At 43.2% G+C, this 19,524-nt stretch overlaps 2 protein-coding genes across 2 annotated transcripts in view; both read right to left on the reverse strand.

Moving 5' to 3' along the window:
- The window catches only part of LOC112156058 (C-type mannose receptor 2), a 3,172-nt gene extending 1,604 nt beyond the window's left edge, over positions 1–1,568 (reverse strand). Inside the window, exons 1-2 of the mRNA XM_024288202.2 lie at positions 1,184–1,568; positions 778–1,110 (exon numbers count right to left, since the gene is read on the reverse strand). Of these exons, the coding sequence (XP_024143970.2) occupies positions 778–1,110; positions 1,184–1,466 (616 nt within the window). The 5' untranslated portion in view covers positions 1,467–1,568. The remainder of the gene's footprint in view (positions 1–777; positions 1,111–1,183) is intronic.
- A 4,039-nt stretch (positions 1,569–5,607) lies between these two features.
- Positions 5,608–19,109, reverse strand: supt16h (SPT16 homolog, facilitates chromatin remodeling subunit). Its single transcript, XM_024288201.2, has 24 exons — positions 18,543–19,109; positions 15,820–15,912; positions 15,153–15,323; positions 14,933–15,085; positions 14,715–14,861; positions 14,483–14,634; positions 14,099–14,271; positions 12,818–12,908; positions 12,666–12,739; positions 12,481–12,593; positions 12,000–12,065; positions 11,812–11,910; positions 11,626–11,741; positions 11,237–11,390; positions 11,033–11,160; positions 10,693–10,955; positions 10,511–10,629; positions 8,362–8,600; positions 8,216–8,291; positions 7,967–8,136; positions 7,766–7,895; positions 7,362–7,488; positions 7,218–7,292; positions 5,608–6,259 (listed from the first exon to the last, which is right to left on the reverse strand). Exons 1-24 carry the CDS (start codon positions 18,606–18,608, stop codon positions 6,153–6,155), a joined length of 3,102 nt encoding a protein of 1,033 aa, XP_024143969.1. The 5' UTR covers positions 18,609–19,109; the 3' UTR covers positions 5,608–6,152.
- Positions 19,110–19,524: the final 415 nt, after the last annotated feature.

A 19,524-nucleotide genomic window follows, 5' to 3' on the forward strand; every position in this document is an offset into this window, starting at 1 on the left:
AATAAAAATGAAAAATCCTCCCCCCTTCTCTTTCTGTATACCTGGTCTTACTTGTATGTGCGAATTTATTTGAAAACACACTTTTTTCAAAATGGCTGTTTTCTGTTGGTTTTATCTCCATAGCAACCATTTTATGTTTTTTCCGCCTGAGGTCACCTAACAGATTCACGTTAGTTTCATAAGAATCGTCAAAAGTAAATTTTTGGATTTCCTTAGCAACGGAGGTTATTAGCTAACCACACCCACATTCCTTATATGTTCATATTCTATGTCATAATAATTGCTAAAACCTCAGCCTGGTATCAACATATTACATTTTCACAGTAAAAAATACATTGAAAAATATACTTGTAATAAGAATGTGCCCCTTTTGCGGGCTCGCCACGCTGGCGTCGTTCAAGGTATAAAAGTTCTAATGACACGTTTTTTTCCCCAATGTTTTCCTAAATATGCCCAAGAAGTATGGAAATGATTGGGGGAAAAAACAGTGGGTTTAATTTTTGTTTTAGCTTGTAGTCAAAGTGTTTTTGGTGAAAATTCAAGATGGCGGCCACTTCCCAAAGCCAAAGGTCAATCAAACTTTGGGGGTCATTGTAGACCTATGCTAACAGCTTGTGTGTGAAACTTTGTGAAAATTGTGCAAACACAAGGTTCATTTTCACAAACGTCAAAATTGCCAAATGTTGGATTTCAAAACAAAATGGCCAGGCCATAATTACAGTAATTCGTTACTTTGTAATCCGTTACCCCTGGTTATGGGGAGAAAGATGTATTTACTTTGGCAGAGGACGTAGTACTGGTAGCTACAGGGAAAGTCGTTCCACTTCTCTGCTTCCATGTAAACGCAGCTCTGTGATCCTCCGGCGTTGTTGGGCTGTCCGGCCAACCACGAGGTGTAGGACATGTCGCTGCCGTCTGTCCACACCCAAGAGTCCCGGTGCAGGCCGAACCAGGCCTGCTCCACACTGGCACCCTGCAGTAGGGCCTTCGCCTCATCTCCTTGTGTCAGGCTTGTCACGGTTGCCAAGTCGGCGTGGTGCAGCCTGCAGAAGCTCTGGGCGTCCAACCACGATCTCGGCTGGAGCTCTAGCACGTACCCGTCCTGCTGCGCTGGATATGGAGAAACAAACAAACGTTAGAGGTGATCCATGTCTGACCCTGGACTTGACCTGTCTGGACTCACCATTAAAGCAGAGGAAGGGCAGCAGCAGTCCAGTGCACGTGTAATCTCTCCAATAGCCATCTTTAGAGATGGCGCCGCAGCACTCCACTCCTCCCACATTGTCTGGCAGACCTGTCTGCCAAGGCCGATAATCGCCCAGGTTCCCGCCGGTCCGTGGATCCGACCACTTCCAGCTATCCAAGGCGTCATACAGACCGATCCAGACCCGGGTTGTTAGAGGAAGGCTGCTGCTGATCTCCTTCATGTCCTCTGGTCCAGATATGGAGGCCAAGCCGTCGTACATCTGGTTGCAGTGCGCTTGAGCATATTCCCAGGTCCTCCCTATGTCAGACACGATCACGTACTCCCGGAGGAAGAGGATGCTGTCTGGAGGAAGAAGGAAATTGAACTGATCCACTCACAAAGCATATTTTTACTAGAATTGATCCAGAGCAGAACAAGTTATCTCAGATTTAGAGATGAGATTTGATCCTTTAACACCTGAGCTACAGTGTTCATATTCTTTGATTTACTGTAATTTTTTAATTGTTAACACGATAATTCCAGTAGATTCTGAAGGAGAAAAGCGGCTCATCGAGCCATGGCCTTTTTTTTTTCTTCCATGGCCCTAATCCTCTTCCGTAGCTAACAAACACATTCTTCTTTTTTTTAAAAATCTACCTAAAATGCATAAAGTGAATAACCAAGAGAAAAAAATTTTTTTTACAAAAAATTTTCTGTTAAAAAATGAAGTGAAAACACACAAAAATAACTTTAATTTATTGATTTAGAAGATCTCTTACCAATCTGATGTGAGATGTCCACTCTCAGAAAAAAGGCCCCTACGGGAGTCAAGACAATAATCAATGTAGAAAAACAGAAAAAGTCACAAGTTTGTGGATGTTTGTCAATAACTGGGACATTGTTGATCTGGTCAGATGAAGTACAAACCAAAGAAGAGAAGTTTCCACAGAGCGTGCTCCATGATCTCACAGATCAACTGCTTTACCTCTGCGGGACCAGAATGATGCAGCATCAAGCCTGCTGGTTTGGATAATCAGTCATCCAGTGAGATTTGCATCAAGATAAACACAAATGTGTTTTTTAAGAAGAGAGCTCAAGTACTTATGTGTCTGTATGTGTGTGTGTGTATCAAACATAAAATAATCCGAGGGTTAAATCTTTACAGGGTGTTGGAAGAGATTTTTTTTCTGGTTGAAAAACACTGGTCTATTGGTCTCCAGAGGTTTATGTGGGTGTGTTGGTCCTCTTGATACTCTGCAGTGTTCATTATGAGCACAAATCCTCCTTTGTCTGTCAGTGTTTTATCTTTGCTAAGTTCTTTCAGGGCATTCTTCGGTTGGATGGTAATGTTGGAAGGTGGATGTAGGGCTCTGCTCCTACATTCAGTTGTCTTGGTGGTTGTAATGAAGTCTACTGAAGAAGCTTGCTTTGGCATAACAACTAAATTGAAACCATTGGCTCAAATCTCTTTGTCTGAGTTGGCTTGAAGTGATGAATGATGGTTGGAGATGAAGGTGAAGGAGGGAATTGATGCTAGAGTTATGAAGCTTTAGGAGAAAAATGGCAGATTCAAAATTCATCTTCCCTCCATGTCCAGAGCTGCTTTCAGCAACCTTGAACCAAGTCAATGGTCTAAGTAGAGTGTCCGGAAGAGCATGAATTGACTCATACCACAGACTCTAAAAATGGGACCCAATGTCTCCCTGCTTGACACTTGGCATAACATTGAAGGGTTGGATTTGGGGGGTTAAACATCCAATGGTTCCTGAATGCAGCTGTGTCCCTGGTCCTCCAACAATCCGGGTCACAGCTCTCTTAGATTCCCTCGAAAGTCCACAACTCACCTTTAGAACTGGTGTCAGGGACTGCCACCTCGACAGGCATCAAAGACCAAGTGACCACAGCTCAGAAAAGCAGTAGCGACAATAGAGGTGGAGAACATGGTTCACTCAGACTGAATGTCCCTAGTCTCCTACGGAATCTGTCCTTGTTTGAAGTTCTCCGGATGTTACCTCTTCTACAGAGGGCTCAGCCAAACCCTCATAGAACATTTGGGTCTTTATAGTCTGTCTGGCCTTCCATCCCTGTCAGCAAATCCAACTCACCACTATCAGTTGCCAGCTCCGCCCCTCTCTTTACCAGAGTGTCCAAGACACACATCCGAAGGTCAACTGAAGCTACTATAAAGTAATATTATCTCAAGTCTTACTTTTTAAAGCCCACTTCTTTAAACACTGATCTGGGGCTTTCTAAGCATTCAGGTAGCAACTTCAATGAGTTTCTTAATGGTTACCTCAAACATACATTTTTTATTCCATTCATTCAGAAACTTTTAACAAATGTATACATAAACAGGCAGTTTCCGTAAAGCTTGCAAAAAGTCATGACTGACATGAAGATGAGCAAAAATAGAAAATTTCCTTCAGATTAAAAAATGTCACTCATGTCTCTGACTGTGGTGTACAGGTTAGCACTCTTGCCTCACAGCAAGAAGGCCCTGATTCAAATCCTGGTTGGGTCATTTCTACGTGGAGTTTGCACATTCTCCTCGTGTATGTGTTGTTTTTCTCCAAGCGGTATGGTTTCTAGGGGTGTAGGGATAAATTGATTTGATGATATATTGCGATAATTCATTAGTTGATACTTTTATTGATTTAAAATGCTTGCAAGATGATATTTAGAGAACTATTTGAGAGCGTCCTTCAGCTTCTTACTTTTGTATTCCCCCTAAACCTCCAACTGCTAGCTGGCAGCACAGCACATTTTGAGCGGCTCTACACCGCACCAGAACAAGATCTCGGGAGAATTAGCTTGTGTTAAATGTCATTCAGCCAGCTTTGCAGTTTTTGCTGTCATGAAACATGTGCTACTTAGTATGACTTTTTCCAAAGACATACTCTCTTGAAATAAAAAAGTGAAAAATTGTTCTGGCAGTCTTGGAATTTATCGCGATGTGCATTGTATCACGAGATGTGTAGCACGATATGTGCCGTATCACGAGACATATAGAACGATATGTATCGTATCACGAGACGTGTAGCATGATATGTATTGTATCACGAGATATGTAGCATGATATATACCGTATCAGGAGGCTTATAGTACAATATGTATCGTATCAGAAGATGTGTACCACGATATGTATGGTGTCATGACACGTGTAGCACGATATCCATCGTATCACAAGACATGTAGTATATTTATCCTTTCACGAGACTTGTAGCACGATATGTATCGTATCACGAGACATATAGTACAATATGTATTGATCACGAGACGTGTAGCAAGACATGTACTGTATTACGAGACATATGGTACGATATATATCGTATCACGACACGTGTAGCACGATATGTATCGTACCACGAGACATATAGTACGATATACACCGTATCACGAGACTTATAGTACGATATGTATTGTATCAGAAGACGTGTAGCACGATATGTATCGTCTCACGAGACATATAGTATGATATGTATCGTATCACGACACGTGTAGCACAATATCCATCGTATCACAAGACATGTAGTATATTTATCGTATCACGAGACGTGTAGCATGATATGTATCGTATCACGAGACATACAGTACGATATGTATCGTATCACGAGACATACAGTACGATATGTATCGTATCAGAAGACGTGTAGCACGATATATATTGTATCACGAGACATATAGTACAATATGTATTGATCACGAGACGTGTAGCAAGACATGTACTGTATTACGAGACATATGGTACGATATATATCGTATCATGACACGTGTAGCACGATATGTATCGAATCACGAGACATATAGTACGATATATACTGTATCACAAGACTTATAGTACGATATGTATTGTTTCAAAAGACGTGTAGCACGATATGTATCGTCTCATAAGACACATAGTATGATATGTATCGTATCTCGCCCTTGCTTAGCACAATATCCATCGTATCATGAGACATATAGTACGATATGTATCACAAGATGTGTAGCACGATATGTATCGTTATCACAAGATGTGTAGCATGATATGTATTGAATTGCCAGATTCTTGCCAATACACACCCCTAATAGTTTCTGCCCAGTCCAAAAACATGCTACATAGGTTCATTGAAGACCCTGTGAATATAGTACAGCCCTGGGACAGACTGTCAAGCTGTTCATGGTATACCTCACCTTTGCCCAACAGTAGTTGGGTTAGGATTCAGGCAAATGGATGGGTTTCTGGCGACCCTAGCTTCTCATTACTTAGCTCACCAATGGAGAAACCTTTCAAATTTGAAATGATTTAATGTTTCCGCTTTCTAAATAAAACCTTAACCCTGTCTCCTCATTTTGTTACAATTTACAGAGGAATGGATGAATCAATCCCTCAAACTGGATATCATGAATCAGAAAAAAAAACAACTAGTTCAAGAAAAAGATACCAGTTCTTTTAAATTTTATTACAAAAACAGGACTTTCCGAGTCAAAAGTACATCATACCTACCCCTCCCCCCATGAAAGAAAACATGAAAGTGTGACAGGTGGTGTGAGTCTGAATGCAGACGTTTACAAATCTCATAAAAAAGAACAGGAAACATGTGCATCTGCGCAACCCCACCCCCCCGTTACAAAAAGGCAAGTGCTCCATTTCAGCTCCGACAAAAAAAGATGATCAAGACGAGGAATCGGGATGTTTCCATATAAAACAATTGGCAGAGAATATTTTGTCTTTTATTATCAATCGTTAAGAAAAAGATTTTCCAACTGAAATAAACAGTAAAACCCAAATGTAACACACACAATGAAACAAAGAAGAGCGATGAACTGTCCTGCTGCCGGTTCTCTTTTTACAACAATGGTGCACCGGCAAGCCACGCCCACAAGTTTCTGCATCTATGTACACATTTGACATATGGGGGGGGTTGGGACACGAAGTATTCCAGGGGTTTGGCAGTACGCATGTATATGTGTGTGTGTGAGATGTTTAGGATCGCCGTTTCTTCTTGGTGGGTGGGGGAGGGGCTGGTGTTGATCGGCCCTTTCTCTTTTTGTTGGATGGGTCTTCGTCCTCGTAGTGGCTCTCTCTGTCAGCTAGAGGGTAGCAGAGAGAGAAAGGCTTTAGTAGAGCTGCATTCACATCGAAATAGGATTTTCAGTTTCAAGTCAACGTGCAGACGCAAAGTCAGATGCGATATGGCAGTCTGGCGGCAGTCTGGCGGCAGTCTGGCGGCAGTCTGGCGGCAGTTCATTTTGGGTGGCACAATGAAAATCCAAGTTCAAATATCTGAACTTCAGTTTTTATTTTGTGATCTGTTGACGATATATTCAGTGGGTGGAGACCAAAATAAACAAAGGAGAAATTGATTGTTTTCTTCTTGAACTTTATATTATTTCTTATTTGTATTAAGACAGTAATAAAAAGTAATTAGAAATTCGGTTCTTGTGTCCCAATCAGGGATCAGATGTTTATTTTATTTTTATTATTATAATCAGCCCGATATATTTCAAGCTTACTACTACCACTGATTATTACTCTACTCAAAGTTTGTATATCATGAATGAATCATGAGATTCTATTGTAGTAAAGTGGAGCACTAGTTTAATAGTTCATTAAATTTAGCAAAATATCCACAGATTTGAACTTCCAGGCTCAATCCCAACTCTAATAAACATTCAAACTGACGGGAAGTGACTCAATTGTTTTTTCTTATCCAAAAGAAAAAACCTATAAAGGCATTCCAAAAATTTACAATGTTACATTTACATGAGCTAGTTGTTGTATAATCATATTTAACTACAACAATTTTAAATAAAAGTAGCTCCTCCCACACCCAGCTGGAGCATCAACTTTATGAACGCATTATTTGACGAATTTGCTGCGTGTCAAAACAGAAATTTGCCCAGTGAATTGCATTTGGTGTGAACACAGCACAAGTCATCTTCATCCTCCTCCTCTGCTTCAAACTTCTCCAAACATTTGCAAATAAGAAAGCAAACATGGACTGATTTGGTTCCAAAACCAGAGCCCATTTGCCTGCGCACAACCAACCTTTGCGAGCTTCCTCCTCCAGCTCGTCCCAGTCTTTGCCGCTCTCCTCCTCGCTGCCCAGCGACGCGCTGTAATCTGAAAGCACACGGTCCGTCAGGCTCCGCCCACAGGCCCTGAGCAATCAGAGGCGCTCAGACGTCCTACCAGAGTCTTCCGTTTCCGAGCTGTAGTCCTCGTCGCTGTCCTCCTCCTCTTCCTCTTCTTCATCGCCCGACGGGTTGAACGTTTCGTCCTCAATTTCAGACTCGGAGTCTTCCTGCGCGTCACTTCCCTGAAAAAGAACGCGACTGTTTACGAGACTGAGTAGGGATATGCGATAAATCGGTATTGGACTGATACTAGCAAAATCCACCAATATTGATGTGACTGTAGTAGTGCAGTAGTGCATTTCTAATAAAGAAACAAAAAGAAAATCTAAACTTTGTCACTTAAATATTGATATCACCTGCAGGTGAAATATCAGTTATCGAAAAAAATGATATCGGCCCATCCCTAAAACTGAGTGATTTAACTAAAAAGGACGATCATTTTTTAAAAAAGCTCCTCGCCTCGCTGTCAGGGTCCAGGAACGACCAGCCCCCCTGCGCAAAGAAGCCCTCTGGATCATCAACGATGGTCTTCATGATCTTGGTCCAGTTCAGAGACTGAACTCCTTCTGTGTATTTGATGTCACACGAGCTGAAATCAGAAGAAACGGCGTTAAAGCTCCGCCTCTCATCGCCCCATCAGTCTTTCCTGATTGGTCGTACTTGAGCCACTCCTTGATGGGGTCCAGTGAGTTGACGGGCACGGCGTTGATCATGGTGACCTTTTTATTGTAGTCCTTGTAGACGATGACGACGTCGAAGTTCTTCAAGTGGAACTGCACGCGCTCAAAGTGGACGAGCTCCACTTCGTCCAGAGTCACCACGAAGGGAGGCTGAGGAAACATTTGGGATTTTCTTCCATAAATAATACATTTTATGGTTGAAGTTTTTGTACATTTCAGAATAACTCACCCATTCAGTGACATTAACCAGAGAGCTGGAGGTGGGCTGCAACAGGCAGGTGCTCCTGTAGGGGGCGCCCTGGAACCTGGAAACATTCAATTGTTAATAATCCATGCAGAGTCCCCCGCCCCGCCCACGACTGAACATGAACTCACCCCAGGTCTCTGAAGGGGACCTCGAACTCCAGCTCCTCCTTCGTCAGCGTCTCCACCTTCTCGATGAAGTTCTTGAAGGCGGACTTCAGCTTGTGCCTCATCTCGCGCTCCATCTGCTCGGCGTACAGGTCGTCGCGGTCGTGCATGTGCTGGTGCTTGCCCAGGTCTGTAGTGATCTCGCCAACCTCCGTGTAGAACTGCACGTCCGTGTGCCGCCGTTTCCCAAACATGATGGCGTTCTGTAAGGCAGGAAGGTCAGGCTGAGCAGCTGAGAACGACCAGAGACGTAGAAATGGTCCCACGATGAAACCGTCTGTCTGGACTTTAGTGTCCCAGTCGGATCACCTTTTGATCTATTTTAAAGGCATTATTAGTGGGATTTTGATTAGGATTTTGCAGCTTTTAAGACAAAATAAAATAATAACGTCTCATTTTCTAGGACAGAAAAAAGGAGGTTTCTGCAGAGAAGCTGTAGTTCATTACAGTCGTAGGCGGGACCATTGGCAAGGAGCAACCCCACCCCCTCTCCCCATCCTGTTCCTCAGAGCTTGGAGTAGGGAGCTTGTGGTCGCCCCAGCGTATTTTCTACATCACAAAGACTTGTTTTTCTTTTTCAAACAACACTTTCATCTTCAATGGAGTATTAGTGCTAGTTTAAAAACAAAAAGAATTAATTGAAATCTTTAAATCTCGCCAATTTATGAAAAAAGACCTATTAAATTACGAGAATAAGGTTGCATATTTATGACTTAGTCATAGGCAAAATTTATGACTGTCTCGCCAATTTACATGTTTTAAAGTGGTAAATTTATGAATTTAAACCTTGTAAATTTATGAGACAAAAAGTTGTAAATTTACGAGAAAAAAACCCCACAAATTTATGAGACAAAAGTTTAAACTTAAGCGAAAAAAAGCTGAGAATTAAAAAAAGAAAAATTACATTTACAAGGCAAAGTTGTAAATTTACGCGAAAAAAGTTGCAACCATGAGAAAAAAGTAAAACATTTAGTAGAAAGAAAGTTGTAAGTTCACGAAAAAAAAGGTCTTAAGTTTACTAGAATACATTTATGAGAAAAAGTCATAAATCCACAAGACAAAAGTTGTAAATTTACTAGAAAAAAGTTATATATATATATATATATATTTACTATAAAAATGTAATTATGAGAAGAAAAAAAGGGTAAATTCTTCAAAGAAAAAATAAACAGTAAATTTACAAGACAAAAGTTGTAAATTCACAAAAAAAGTAGTGATTTTACTAGAGAAAAAAAAAAATAAAAGTAATCTGGGAGAACTATACTAACACTATAAGACTTAGTATTTCTTTAATTGTGAAACGCTGATGTATCCAATCACAAAGATGTCCAGTCACATCTCAGACTGAAACATGACAATGCTTCTTTTGTTTCCATTTTTCTTAGTAAAAAGCCTTTCGTCTCATAAATTTGACTTTAATCTCATAAATGACCAACTTATAAGTTATAAAATTACAACTTCATTACTGTAATATAGACCTTTTCACTCATAATTGTTTGAGTTTATTCTTGTAAAAATGTGACTTTTTACCACGTATTTATTTTTGTGGTGGCCCTAATACTTCGGTGTCTTCTTTTCCTTTGGGCTTTTCCCTTCAGGGGTCGCCACAGCGAATCAGTTTCCTCCATCTAAGCCTGTCTTCAGCATCCTCCACTCTAACACCAGCCACCTTCATGTCTTCATTCACTGCATCCATAAACCTTCTCTTTGGTCTTCCTCTAGACCTCTTTCCTGGCAGCTCTAGACTCAGCATCCTTCTACCAATATATTCACTGTCTCTCCTCTGAACATGTCCAAACCATCTCAGTCTGTCCTCTCTGACTTTATCTCCAAAACCTCTAACATGTGCTGTCCCTCTGATGTATTCATTCCTGATCCTATCCATCCTGGTCACTCCCAAAGAGAACCTCAGCATCTTCATCTCTGCTACCTCCAGCTCTGCTTCCTGTCTTTTCTTCAGTCCCACTGTTTCTAGTCCAAACAACATGGCTGGTCTCACCACAGTCTTGTATCAAATATGTGAATCAGACCTACGATATCCTAATACTTCGGTGTATTCGCCTCATTAATATTTCCTGATTTTTGCTCGCTCAGCGTCTTTGCTCAGACGTACCTTCAGGTGGAAGTGCAGCACAATGATCATCTCGCCGTCACACGGCTGGAAGATGGCGTGTTTGATGTTGTTGTAAAGGATGTCCACCTTGTCTCCTCGTACGGATGTGAACCTGAAACCTGAGCGGAGAAACGTGTTTAAGGGAAGCTGTGTTCAGAGAAGTTCATGATGACACGACGAACCGTTGGTGTGGGCCTCCAGGGAGCCCTGCATCCTCTTCTGGGCGATGTTGGGTCTGATGTAGAGGTCTTTGAGTTTGGGGTTGCTGCGGTTCAGGTTGATGACCAGCGAGTCCTGCTTGACGATGCCTTCCTTCTCCTTCTCCTCGGCCTCCCGCGTCTTGTAGCGCTTCTGCACCTCCTTGATGATGCGGAAGGCGTTCTGCAGGTTGGTGGAGGGCACAGAGGTGTCGCCGGGAGCCTTTAGGTTAGACGCTCGGTACGTTCTGCAGACAAAAGAACCAAAACCGTTCAATCAAAACCAAAAAAAAAGAAAAAAAAGTTCGACAGAATAGGGGCTCACATTTCTTTGACGAAGGTGGCGTCTGGGTTGGGGAAGAGGTTTCCTTCCTGTCGCCCCAGAGAGCTGCCAGGAACGTAGAAGTTGATCCTCAGGTAGGTGTAGTCTCCTTCTACAGACATGCTGATGTTCTACGACACGAAAGAGAATCAGTGAAGATCAACCGAAGGAACTCCACGGAGCTTAAGAGGATCGTCCTCAACTGACCTTGATGGTGGCGATGTGGAAGGGCGTGGCGATGCCGAACACCGGCATGATGACCGTCTCGTACTTCTTGTCGATGTAGATCTTCATGTCCCGGATCTCCTTTTCTCGGGGCATCTGGGACACGTTTTTGTAGGACACGTTGGATTTTCTGGCTCTGGGGGGGGGAAGATTAAAGTTGGTGAACTTCTTGAACTCGTCTACGCTGTTCACACTAAACAAGCTGGGAGGGGCTTCTACTTCTTCTACTAGCTCCTACAGTTGGAAAAGTCTTGATGTGAAACGTCAAAGTGTGTCTTTCACAGCTCTATTCCGATATATGGAAGACTTGGGGTCATTTGTGCTATTAGTTGACCGGACCCCCACCCCCACCCCCACAGAGCCCAGCTCACTTCTGAATGTGCTGCTCTCCTTTCTGCTCCGTCAATCGCCGCTTGGCTTCTTCGTTCAGGTGGTTGGCCAGCTCCTTCTGGTGAGCCCGCCTCTTCTCCTCCGCCGTCATCTCGTTCTGAAGAGACGATGAGTGAGAATCCGAAAATAGAGGAAGGAAGGGAAAAGTCCCGCCTCCCAGCACTTACCCTGGTCCTGTCTGCCAGCAGGGCGGCGCTCCGAGCGCCCTTCCCCAGCAGCTCCTCTGCATCGTCGCCATCTTCATCCTCATCCTCCTCGTCGTCATTCTAACGAAACAAAAACTGCACTCAGTCCAAAAGAAGCTACTGCAGAACAAAACTTCCTCAAAAACTGTTTTTTTTTTTAAACTGCTCACCTTCAGGAAAATCCCCACGTTCTTGATCTTCTTCTTGGCGGGGGTGAGGACGGCGGCCACCTCCTCCTGTCGGACAGACAGCAGCCGAGATGAGGCCAGTTTCTATGTGCAACTGAGAACTTCAGAGGAGGGGGCATCCTCACAGGTCCCCCCCTCGAAGCTCGATAATTGTAATGGAGCTTCAAAAGAAATTAAAGCTGCGAGAGGCGCTACCCATCCTCGCCATGAGCGACTACGCGCCAGCTCAACCGTCGCCGCCCCCTTTGACTTGCTAAGCAGCCACTATAAACCTCCCTTCTCCCGGTCCAGCTCCATTTCATCCTCAATTGTTGATTGGACTTCCAACAAGCTCACTCCTGATTGGCGCAAGTGGCTCCCATAGCAACAGATATCTGGCTCAAACATGGCGGCGCCCGTATTGTGATGTCACACTCAGTCCAGTTCTCTTTATACAGTCGATTCATAAGGAAACGTTACTCACCTCGTTGATCTGAACCGTGTCTCCGATGAACAGGGCGTACTTCTTAAGCTCCTCCTTCTTGGCGTCTTTGTTGACGAGGTCGGCGAAGCCCAAGCTGATGCTCAACACCATCCCTGCAGGAAAACATCAGCTGGTTCACAGAGGTGCTGTTGTAGGCTTTGGGTGCGTGAAGGTCAGCGTCTCACCTTTCTTCAGCTTGTACTGGTTCTTGGCGTTCAGAACCAGGGAGCCTTCCCTGAACTCGATCCCCATGGCGAAGCTGGAAGAAACAGGAAGGGGTGAGAATGGGGTCGGCACGCGAGAGCGGCGACCACGGCGACGGGGCTTCGAGCTTTACCCGAGGTTTTTGGTCAGCTTGGACACCAAGTCCGGCTTCTCCTTCTTCACAAACTCCAGAATGGAGTTGTAGGCGTCGCAGATCTTCACCCCTGCAGGAGGAGGAGGGCAGAAACGTCAGCATCAAACAACTCTACTGCTAAGTCCCAAGTCACAAAATCTTGTGACTTCCTCCTTTTACTATTTTCGACTTGAGATTTTATTGAATTTCATCACTTTAGCCTCTTCGATGTTTTAAAAGTCCATTCAAGAGGAAACAAAACGTTTTCCAACTCCACCCATCCTTCTGTTCTCTGCCCAGCTGCTGGAGCCTATCCCAGCTGAAACAGGGTAAAGGTGAGGTTCACTCACACACACAGGCCTTCCCAATTAAACAGTCTGTCACTTGTTCTATACAAACATGAAAAGGTTTAGTCCTGCTCTCAGGAAGGTTGACAAGACGAGAAAACTGGAAATATGTTGCAGGAGAGACGACCGGAAGCTGGAAGAATCATTTCAAAGATCCCATCAGATCACGATTCTGAGCGACAGCACTAAAAGGTCTGCACACGCAACAACACAAAGATTGATATTTCAATAAGGAACTGATCCCAAATCCACCACCATCCCAAATTAATTTTTACACGCAAAGTCAGAATCAAAAATGCTCAATTAGGTGGGAAAATATCTGGAAAAACTAAATTCTCGTGCTGTTGACTGGAATGTTCCATTACTGCGGAGAAACGGGGGAGGACGGAACTCTTTCACATGATCAGTCTTAAACCATTTCAGTGATCATTTTATGACAGAGTTAAATAACTGCGAGGGTAAAATGTATTTTAGACACTTCTATTAAGTGTTCACCTTAGAGCCTCAGGCAATAACTTTGCTTAATAGTGAGTCCCAGAGCAGAACCATTGACTGTATAGGAGAAGTGGACCATCACTCATAGAAAATGGTTTACTTTCTGTTTTTACTAAATTAAATCAAATCAGTATTTATATTAGTTTTTTAAAACTTCTTTAAAATTGGTAAATATGTTTATAACGTTTACCCAGAATGCACTGTTTTGTAAAAGGGACTAAAGATGGAAATTGGATGTTAAGCTACAATCTGGTATAAGCATCTTCGCTTGTTAAACTTAATGTATCTGTTTGGATTAATTAATTATTAAGTTAAACTTTTGTGATAGGGAAGCCGCCATGTTGGAGCCAGAATGCTTATTCTGACAACTAAAATGACTGAGTAATAGCCGTTTATTTCTCTGTAGAGGTCTCTGGCTTCTTGGGGTCCGTGAACGCACCGTGCTTCAGCTCCTTCAGCAGCTCCTCCTCCACCTGAACCAGGAAGTTGTAGTTGTCCTGCATCTCCTGGGACGGGTCCACCATCAGGGTCCGCACCAGGTTGGAGCAGTAGGACTTGTAGCGGATGCCCATGGCACACGTGATGGCGCCGAAGTGCATGTGGTTCTTATCGCTGAGGGGACACCGTTTCAGAAATGGAGTCAGAAATGAAGAGGATTGATTGATTGATTGATTTACTACAGGACATCCAATAAAATAATTTGTCATTTTTTAAGTGTTAAAAAGTTGTGAGAGCTCCTTATTTGGTACTACAGTGACACCTGGTGGTGGGAGGCACAAACTGCTCCAAGGAGAAAACCTTTTGTAAAACGAGCTGGACTCACCTGACCACGCTGAACTTCAGACTGTAGTTGCCCCCGCTCTGGATGATGGGGGGGTAGCACATCTCCACTGTGGACGGGTCTGCGCCCCCCAGGTACTTCTTCTCCTCGATGGCCTTCTCCACCGACTCGGCCAGCTTGCTGTGCCGCACTTTCTGTTGAGGAGTGGACGCGTTCAAACGGCGCCGTCACAGCGGCGGGTTCATGAGCAGTCCTTCACCCCCGCGCCTCTCACCTCATCCGCGTCTACGATCTCCATGACGCGCTCCTTGAAGAACTTGGAGTAAACCTCGCTGGTGATGGCGGCGGCTTTCTTCATCAGAGCCAGCTCCCCGTCCTCCTTCACCGCCATGGTGTAGGCCACCACGGCGCTGATGTCCACCTGCAGCCCACACAGCGGTGTGATCACAGAGGCGTGCCCAGAGGGAGCTGGCGCCGGCGTTCCCCTCTTACCTTCTCCAACCCCTCGGCGTTGAGAGCGTCGCTCCAGCTCTTCATGTACTCTCCAGGAAACTTGTCTTTGCTGAAGATTCCCACCGTCTTGCCCTCTTTGCTGCCCTTTATGGCCTCGATCATCTTATCGAAGTTGGCCTTGTTGCTTTCATTCTGAAAGGTCAAAGGTGGTCAAACTCTGGAGGTCAAAGGTTGGCAGAAAAAAAACTCACCGACTCACCTTCTCTCTGGTGAGCAGAGTGATGGGCGGGGCCCCGTTGGCGTTCTCGTTGCCTTTAGTTACAGCCACCTGTTTGAGGAAGTCCACCTTCTTCTTGCTGGCCAGGAAGATGATCTTAGTGTCGCAAAACACCATGATGGTGTCGGTGAGCTCGTAGCCAAACAGCCACGTCTGAGGGGGAAAAACAAACCCGTGAGCTGAGGAACAGGACGATGGATGTGACTATCACCTCAGACTAGGGGTGTGGAGCGTGAAGCATATCACGATACCTATGACATGATACGATGCATATAACGGTACACATATCATGATAAGATACACATTATACGATGTGTATCACGATACGGGTCACGATATATCACAAGACAGTATCAGATACAATATTTTACTTTTTTTATTTGACTTAATAAAAGCTTAATCTGAATAAACCTTTAACACAAAAAATGTAAAATAATTGTTTTTATAATAATCATATCAAGCACTGGAACTGGATCTCATTTACAAGTTGCTTAACAGGAAAACTAAAGTAAGACGCTCAACTACATTTTTGCTCGTATATAGTTAATAAAATATCGTCTTGGCAGCATTTCAAATATACAAGTATCGCCACATCAAGTATTGCGATCATTATTTTGTGACATCCCTACCTCAGACCGCACAAACTCACCTGTATGGCGGTGGATTTGGCGTACACGATCTCCTCGTCGACCCCCACAGAAACCACGATGGCGTCGATTTTACCAAACTCATCCTCTCCTTTCTGGAAGGTACACAGCCATTCAAGTGGGTTATGGTCAGGTAAGGCTGAAATTCAATTTCTGCTTTTAATCAATAAACTCTTCCTCTAATTACTTTCTATAAATAGAAATTACAAATAACAGAATATATTTTTAAAAATTATTTTGAGATCATGCGTTTGTTGCTCCAAGTCTGAGGTCACAAAATCAAACAAGTTCCATATACCTTATTTTTTTATTTGTGCATAGTTTGGCAAGGGGTGTGACTTATATGTGATTAAAAAAAATAATTAAAAAACATAAATAGGCTCATATATTTGTTATTTTCCCATTAACAACTGGTTGCCATTTAGTGGTTGTTTCCCCACCAACAACCACTAGAGGGCACTGTAGGTGTGAAGATCAGTATTTTGCTACCAGCCACAACGAAAAAGAAGCACTGTCCAAAAACAAACACGGAGGAGAATCTAATTTTCCTCCTAAACTTGATATTCTTCTTATTTTCGTTAAGACATTTTATATTTTTTTTCTTCTTGGGACAGCGAGTCATCAAACTGAGTGAGAGACACAGAAGTACCGCTGAAAACACCGTCACTCAGTGTTTACTGGTGCTTTTGTAGAGCTCTTCAAATTAAATAAACTTCATCTCTCAATGTCCTCCATGCATTGTGAATGAGTTATACAGTTAATGCTTCCATGTAGCGATCAGGCTAAAACTTGATGGTAGCGTCTCCCACAAGCAACAGGAGGTTCTAGTTTATAAACATATTTTAAGTCAGGCATTGAGCATTAAATTGGACGTGCATCGAAAAAGTGGCAGCGAACGGAAATTTGAGATGTGAATCGCATTTGGTGAAAATGCAGATTTACAGCGAGATTTGTTGCACTTTTCTCCTAAAAGTGTGACTTATATTTGATTTGGTTTCCCACAATCCAGACACACGACTGATCTGAATCTGAGTATTGGCTCTGAGGTCCTGGGACTGACTGTAGGGGTGTGCTTGGCTTAGCAAGGGGCTACAGAGAGCCCCCTGATCATGATGAAGAAAGTGTAGAAGATGGATTGAGAAGAAAAAAAAAAATCTTCATTTTGTAAAACAAATAGTTTGGCAATGATGCTTGGCCTTAAAGTCCCACTCCGATCAGCTTTTTAGTTTAGCTAATATTTCAGCTTCATGCTAGCTGATTTAGCTAATTTAGGCTTTTTAAAAAAAAAAAAAATTTTCAGGGCATTTTGAAGTTTAGCTATTTTTTTTAAGCTACATGCTCGCTGTTTTAGCTAACCTGTTTTTTTCCCACTTTTTTCATTTTTTTTTTCTAATTCGGCATTTAACTAACAATTTTAGCTAGCTATCAGCTTCATTGATTTCAGCTATCAACTTCAGGGTTTTTAGCAATCAATTCAGCATACAGCATTCACGCTATCATTATCACAGGTAATGCTATATATCTAGTTTTTAGTTAGTTTAAAACTAATGATGGTTAAGATGTGTGTTTTACATCTAGTTTGACCATGACCCGATTAATCAACTAATTGGGAAAAAAATAATCGGTGATTAGTCGACTATTAAAATAATCGTTTGTGACAGCACTATTTCCCATCATCCCTTTGTTTACTCTCTCTCCCACTAGCTTACAGCCCCAAAACAACATTACCGGTGCAACAAAAATGTCCAGATCAGACGAGGAAAACGAACACATACATGGATCAACTTGTCTGCACGTGGATGCATTATGGAGTGGAGCAGGAAGCTTTCTGACTGTAGTACCTACGTCACAGCTACAGGCTTTTTCAGATTTTGTCTGAGCCTTATTCACAGGTATTTGACTAAAGAAACACTCTTAAAACTCGATTTTATTTATATATGTCCTTCATTATAAGGAAAAAATGCTACAGTAACAAGTTAAAACATGACTTTAGAGTAAAGCTTTACAGCACAAGGGGCCTCAGTAACTAAATGTAACCTGTTACTCTGACCTGAAACCACCTTAAAGTTTGACCAGATGCAGAAACTCAACAGGTACGAGGCTGAAACTACTGGAACAGACGCTGGTCGGAAAGAAGAGCTCCTAAACCCGCACACAGTCCGCAGCACCGAGCCTCGCGCTGGCGCCGCGCGCCTCACATGGAGCCGGGATGCTGATGCTGCTGCTGTGATGCTAATTAGCAGCCGACATTAGCATGTGGCACCGAGACAAAGTGCAAACTGGAAGTAGCTGAACTTTAGCTTCAACTCGCTCATCCCTGCGATAGTTCGAACCTTATCAGAACCATTTGGTAGCAGTGCGTGGGTCCATTTCAATAGAAACCGGTGTTGTTTGACGCCTCGGTTAGCTGGTTGTTGAAGTTAACAAGTTAGCAGACTAGCTAACGCGCTGAATGAGAGGACCGCGGTGCGAGCATGAGGTTTCCCGAATACTGGACCGGAGATTCCGGCGGGAATCTTGAAAATATGTCCAAAAAGATTCATATAACACCGACCCGTGAGCCGTTCTAGCGGGCTGGGAAACATCTGCCCTCGCGCCGTCAACGCTCCACTGGGTTCGGCGTGAACCCGCGGCTAACACGGGGCTCCCAGCGGTTTCCGCTCAAAAATGACCTCTAACCGGGACCGTCAGCACACCGACCCGCTCCGGGCCGAGCGCGGCTCACCTTCCAGTTGCTGTACAGCCTTTTGATGCGGCGGTAGTACGCTTCCTTGTCCAGGTTTACCGCCATGGCGCGCGCTCAGCTGCGAACTCCAGCTCCCGGCTTGGCCTCCCCAGCAGGCCGGATGAGGATGATGATGGTGAGCTAACAACAACGCACTTTCCTTCCACGCCTGCTGAGGTCCGAACGGCGCCGACTGCAGATGCGCTCAGCTTTTATCAGAACCGGAACCTTCCAGCCACGCGCTCATGCAAGAACCAGCGACGGGACGAGAAAACGATCAAAATAACTAAAATTCAAAACGATCTTCCACTGTATTCACACACCAATCAGTTATAATTAAGCGCTCACCCCTCCCTCTACAGTGCGAGCCTTTTCCCTCCCCCTCTGTCCATATTCATCACCCAGATCAGGTAAATTATCATCTTAATCTCCATGATAATCAATAAATAAAACTACAAAGTAAGCTTAATAGAACTAAAAATAAATCTGCCATTTTTAGTTTACTCTAACTCGTTTTGTACATTTATTTTATTCATAGTGACGTATTTTGTTGTGAACTGCAGTGTCGCAACAGCGCCCCCTACCGCGTGTTGACTGTCAACCTTTCCCGCCACAGAGGACCTTTCCCGCCACCGTCTTCGAAAGGTTCCGCTGACGTAAATCTCGCGATACCACGCCCATCTGACAGGTTTGAGCAGGAGAAAACCATAGTTTGATTCAAATGATAGACGTGACTTTGAAAATACTTTCATAAATAAATCATTTTCTGTATACATGAAATATACACTATATATTATACACTATATATATATACACTAATATACACAAATAGTCTGTATACACTTTCACCCAAAATGAAAGAAACACATTTTAAATTAATATCTAAATGTATTTAGCATATTTTTGAATTATTTTTGTCGCATGAAAAAGGAAAAAACAATAATTTAATGAAATGTTGTTGAATATTTGTTATTTTTGCCTA

Source organism: Oryzias melastigma, linkage group LG18, assembly GCF_002922805.2.
Source record: "Oryzias melastigma strain HK-1 linkage group LG18, ASM292280v2, whole genome shotgun sequence".
Taxonomy (NCBI): domain Eukaryota; kingdom Metazoa; phylum Chordata; class Actinopteri; order Beloniformes; family Adrianichthyidae; genus Oryzias; species Oryzias melastigma.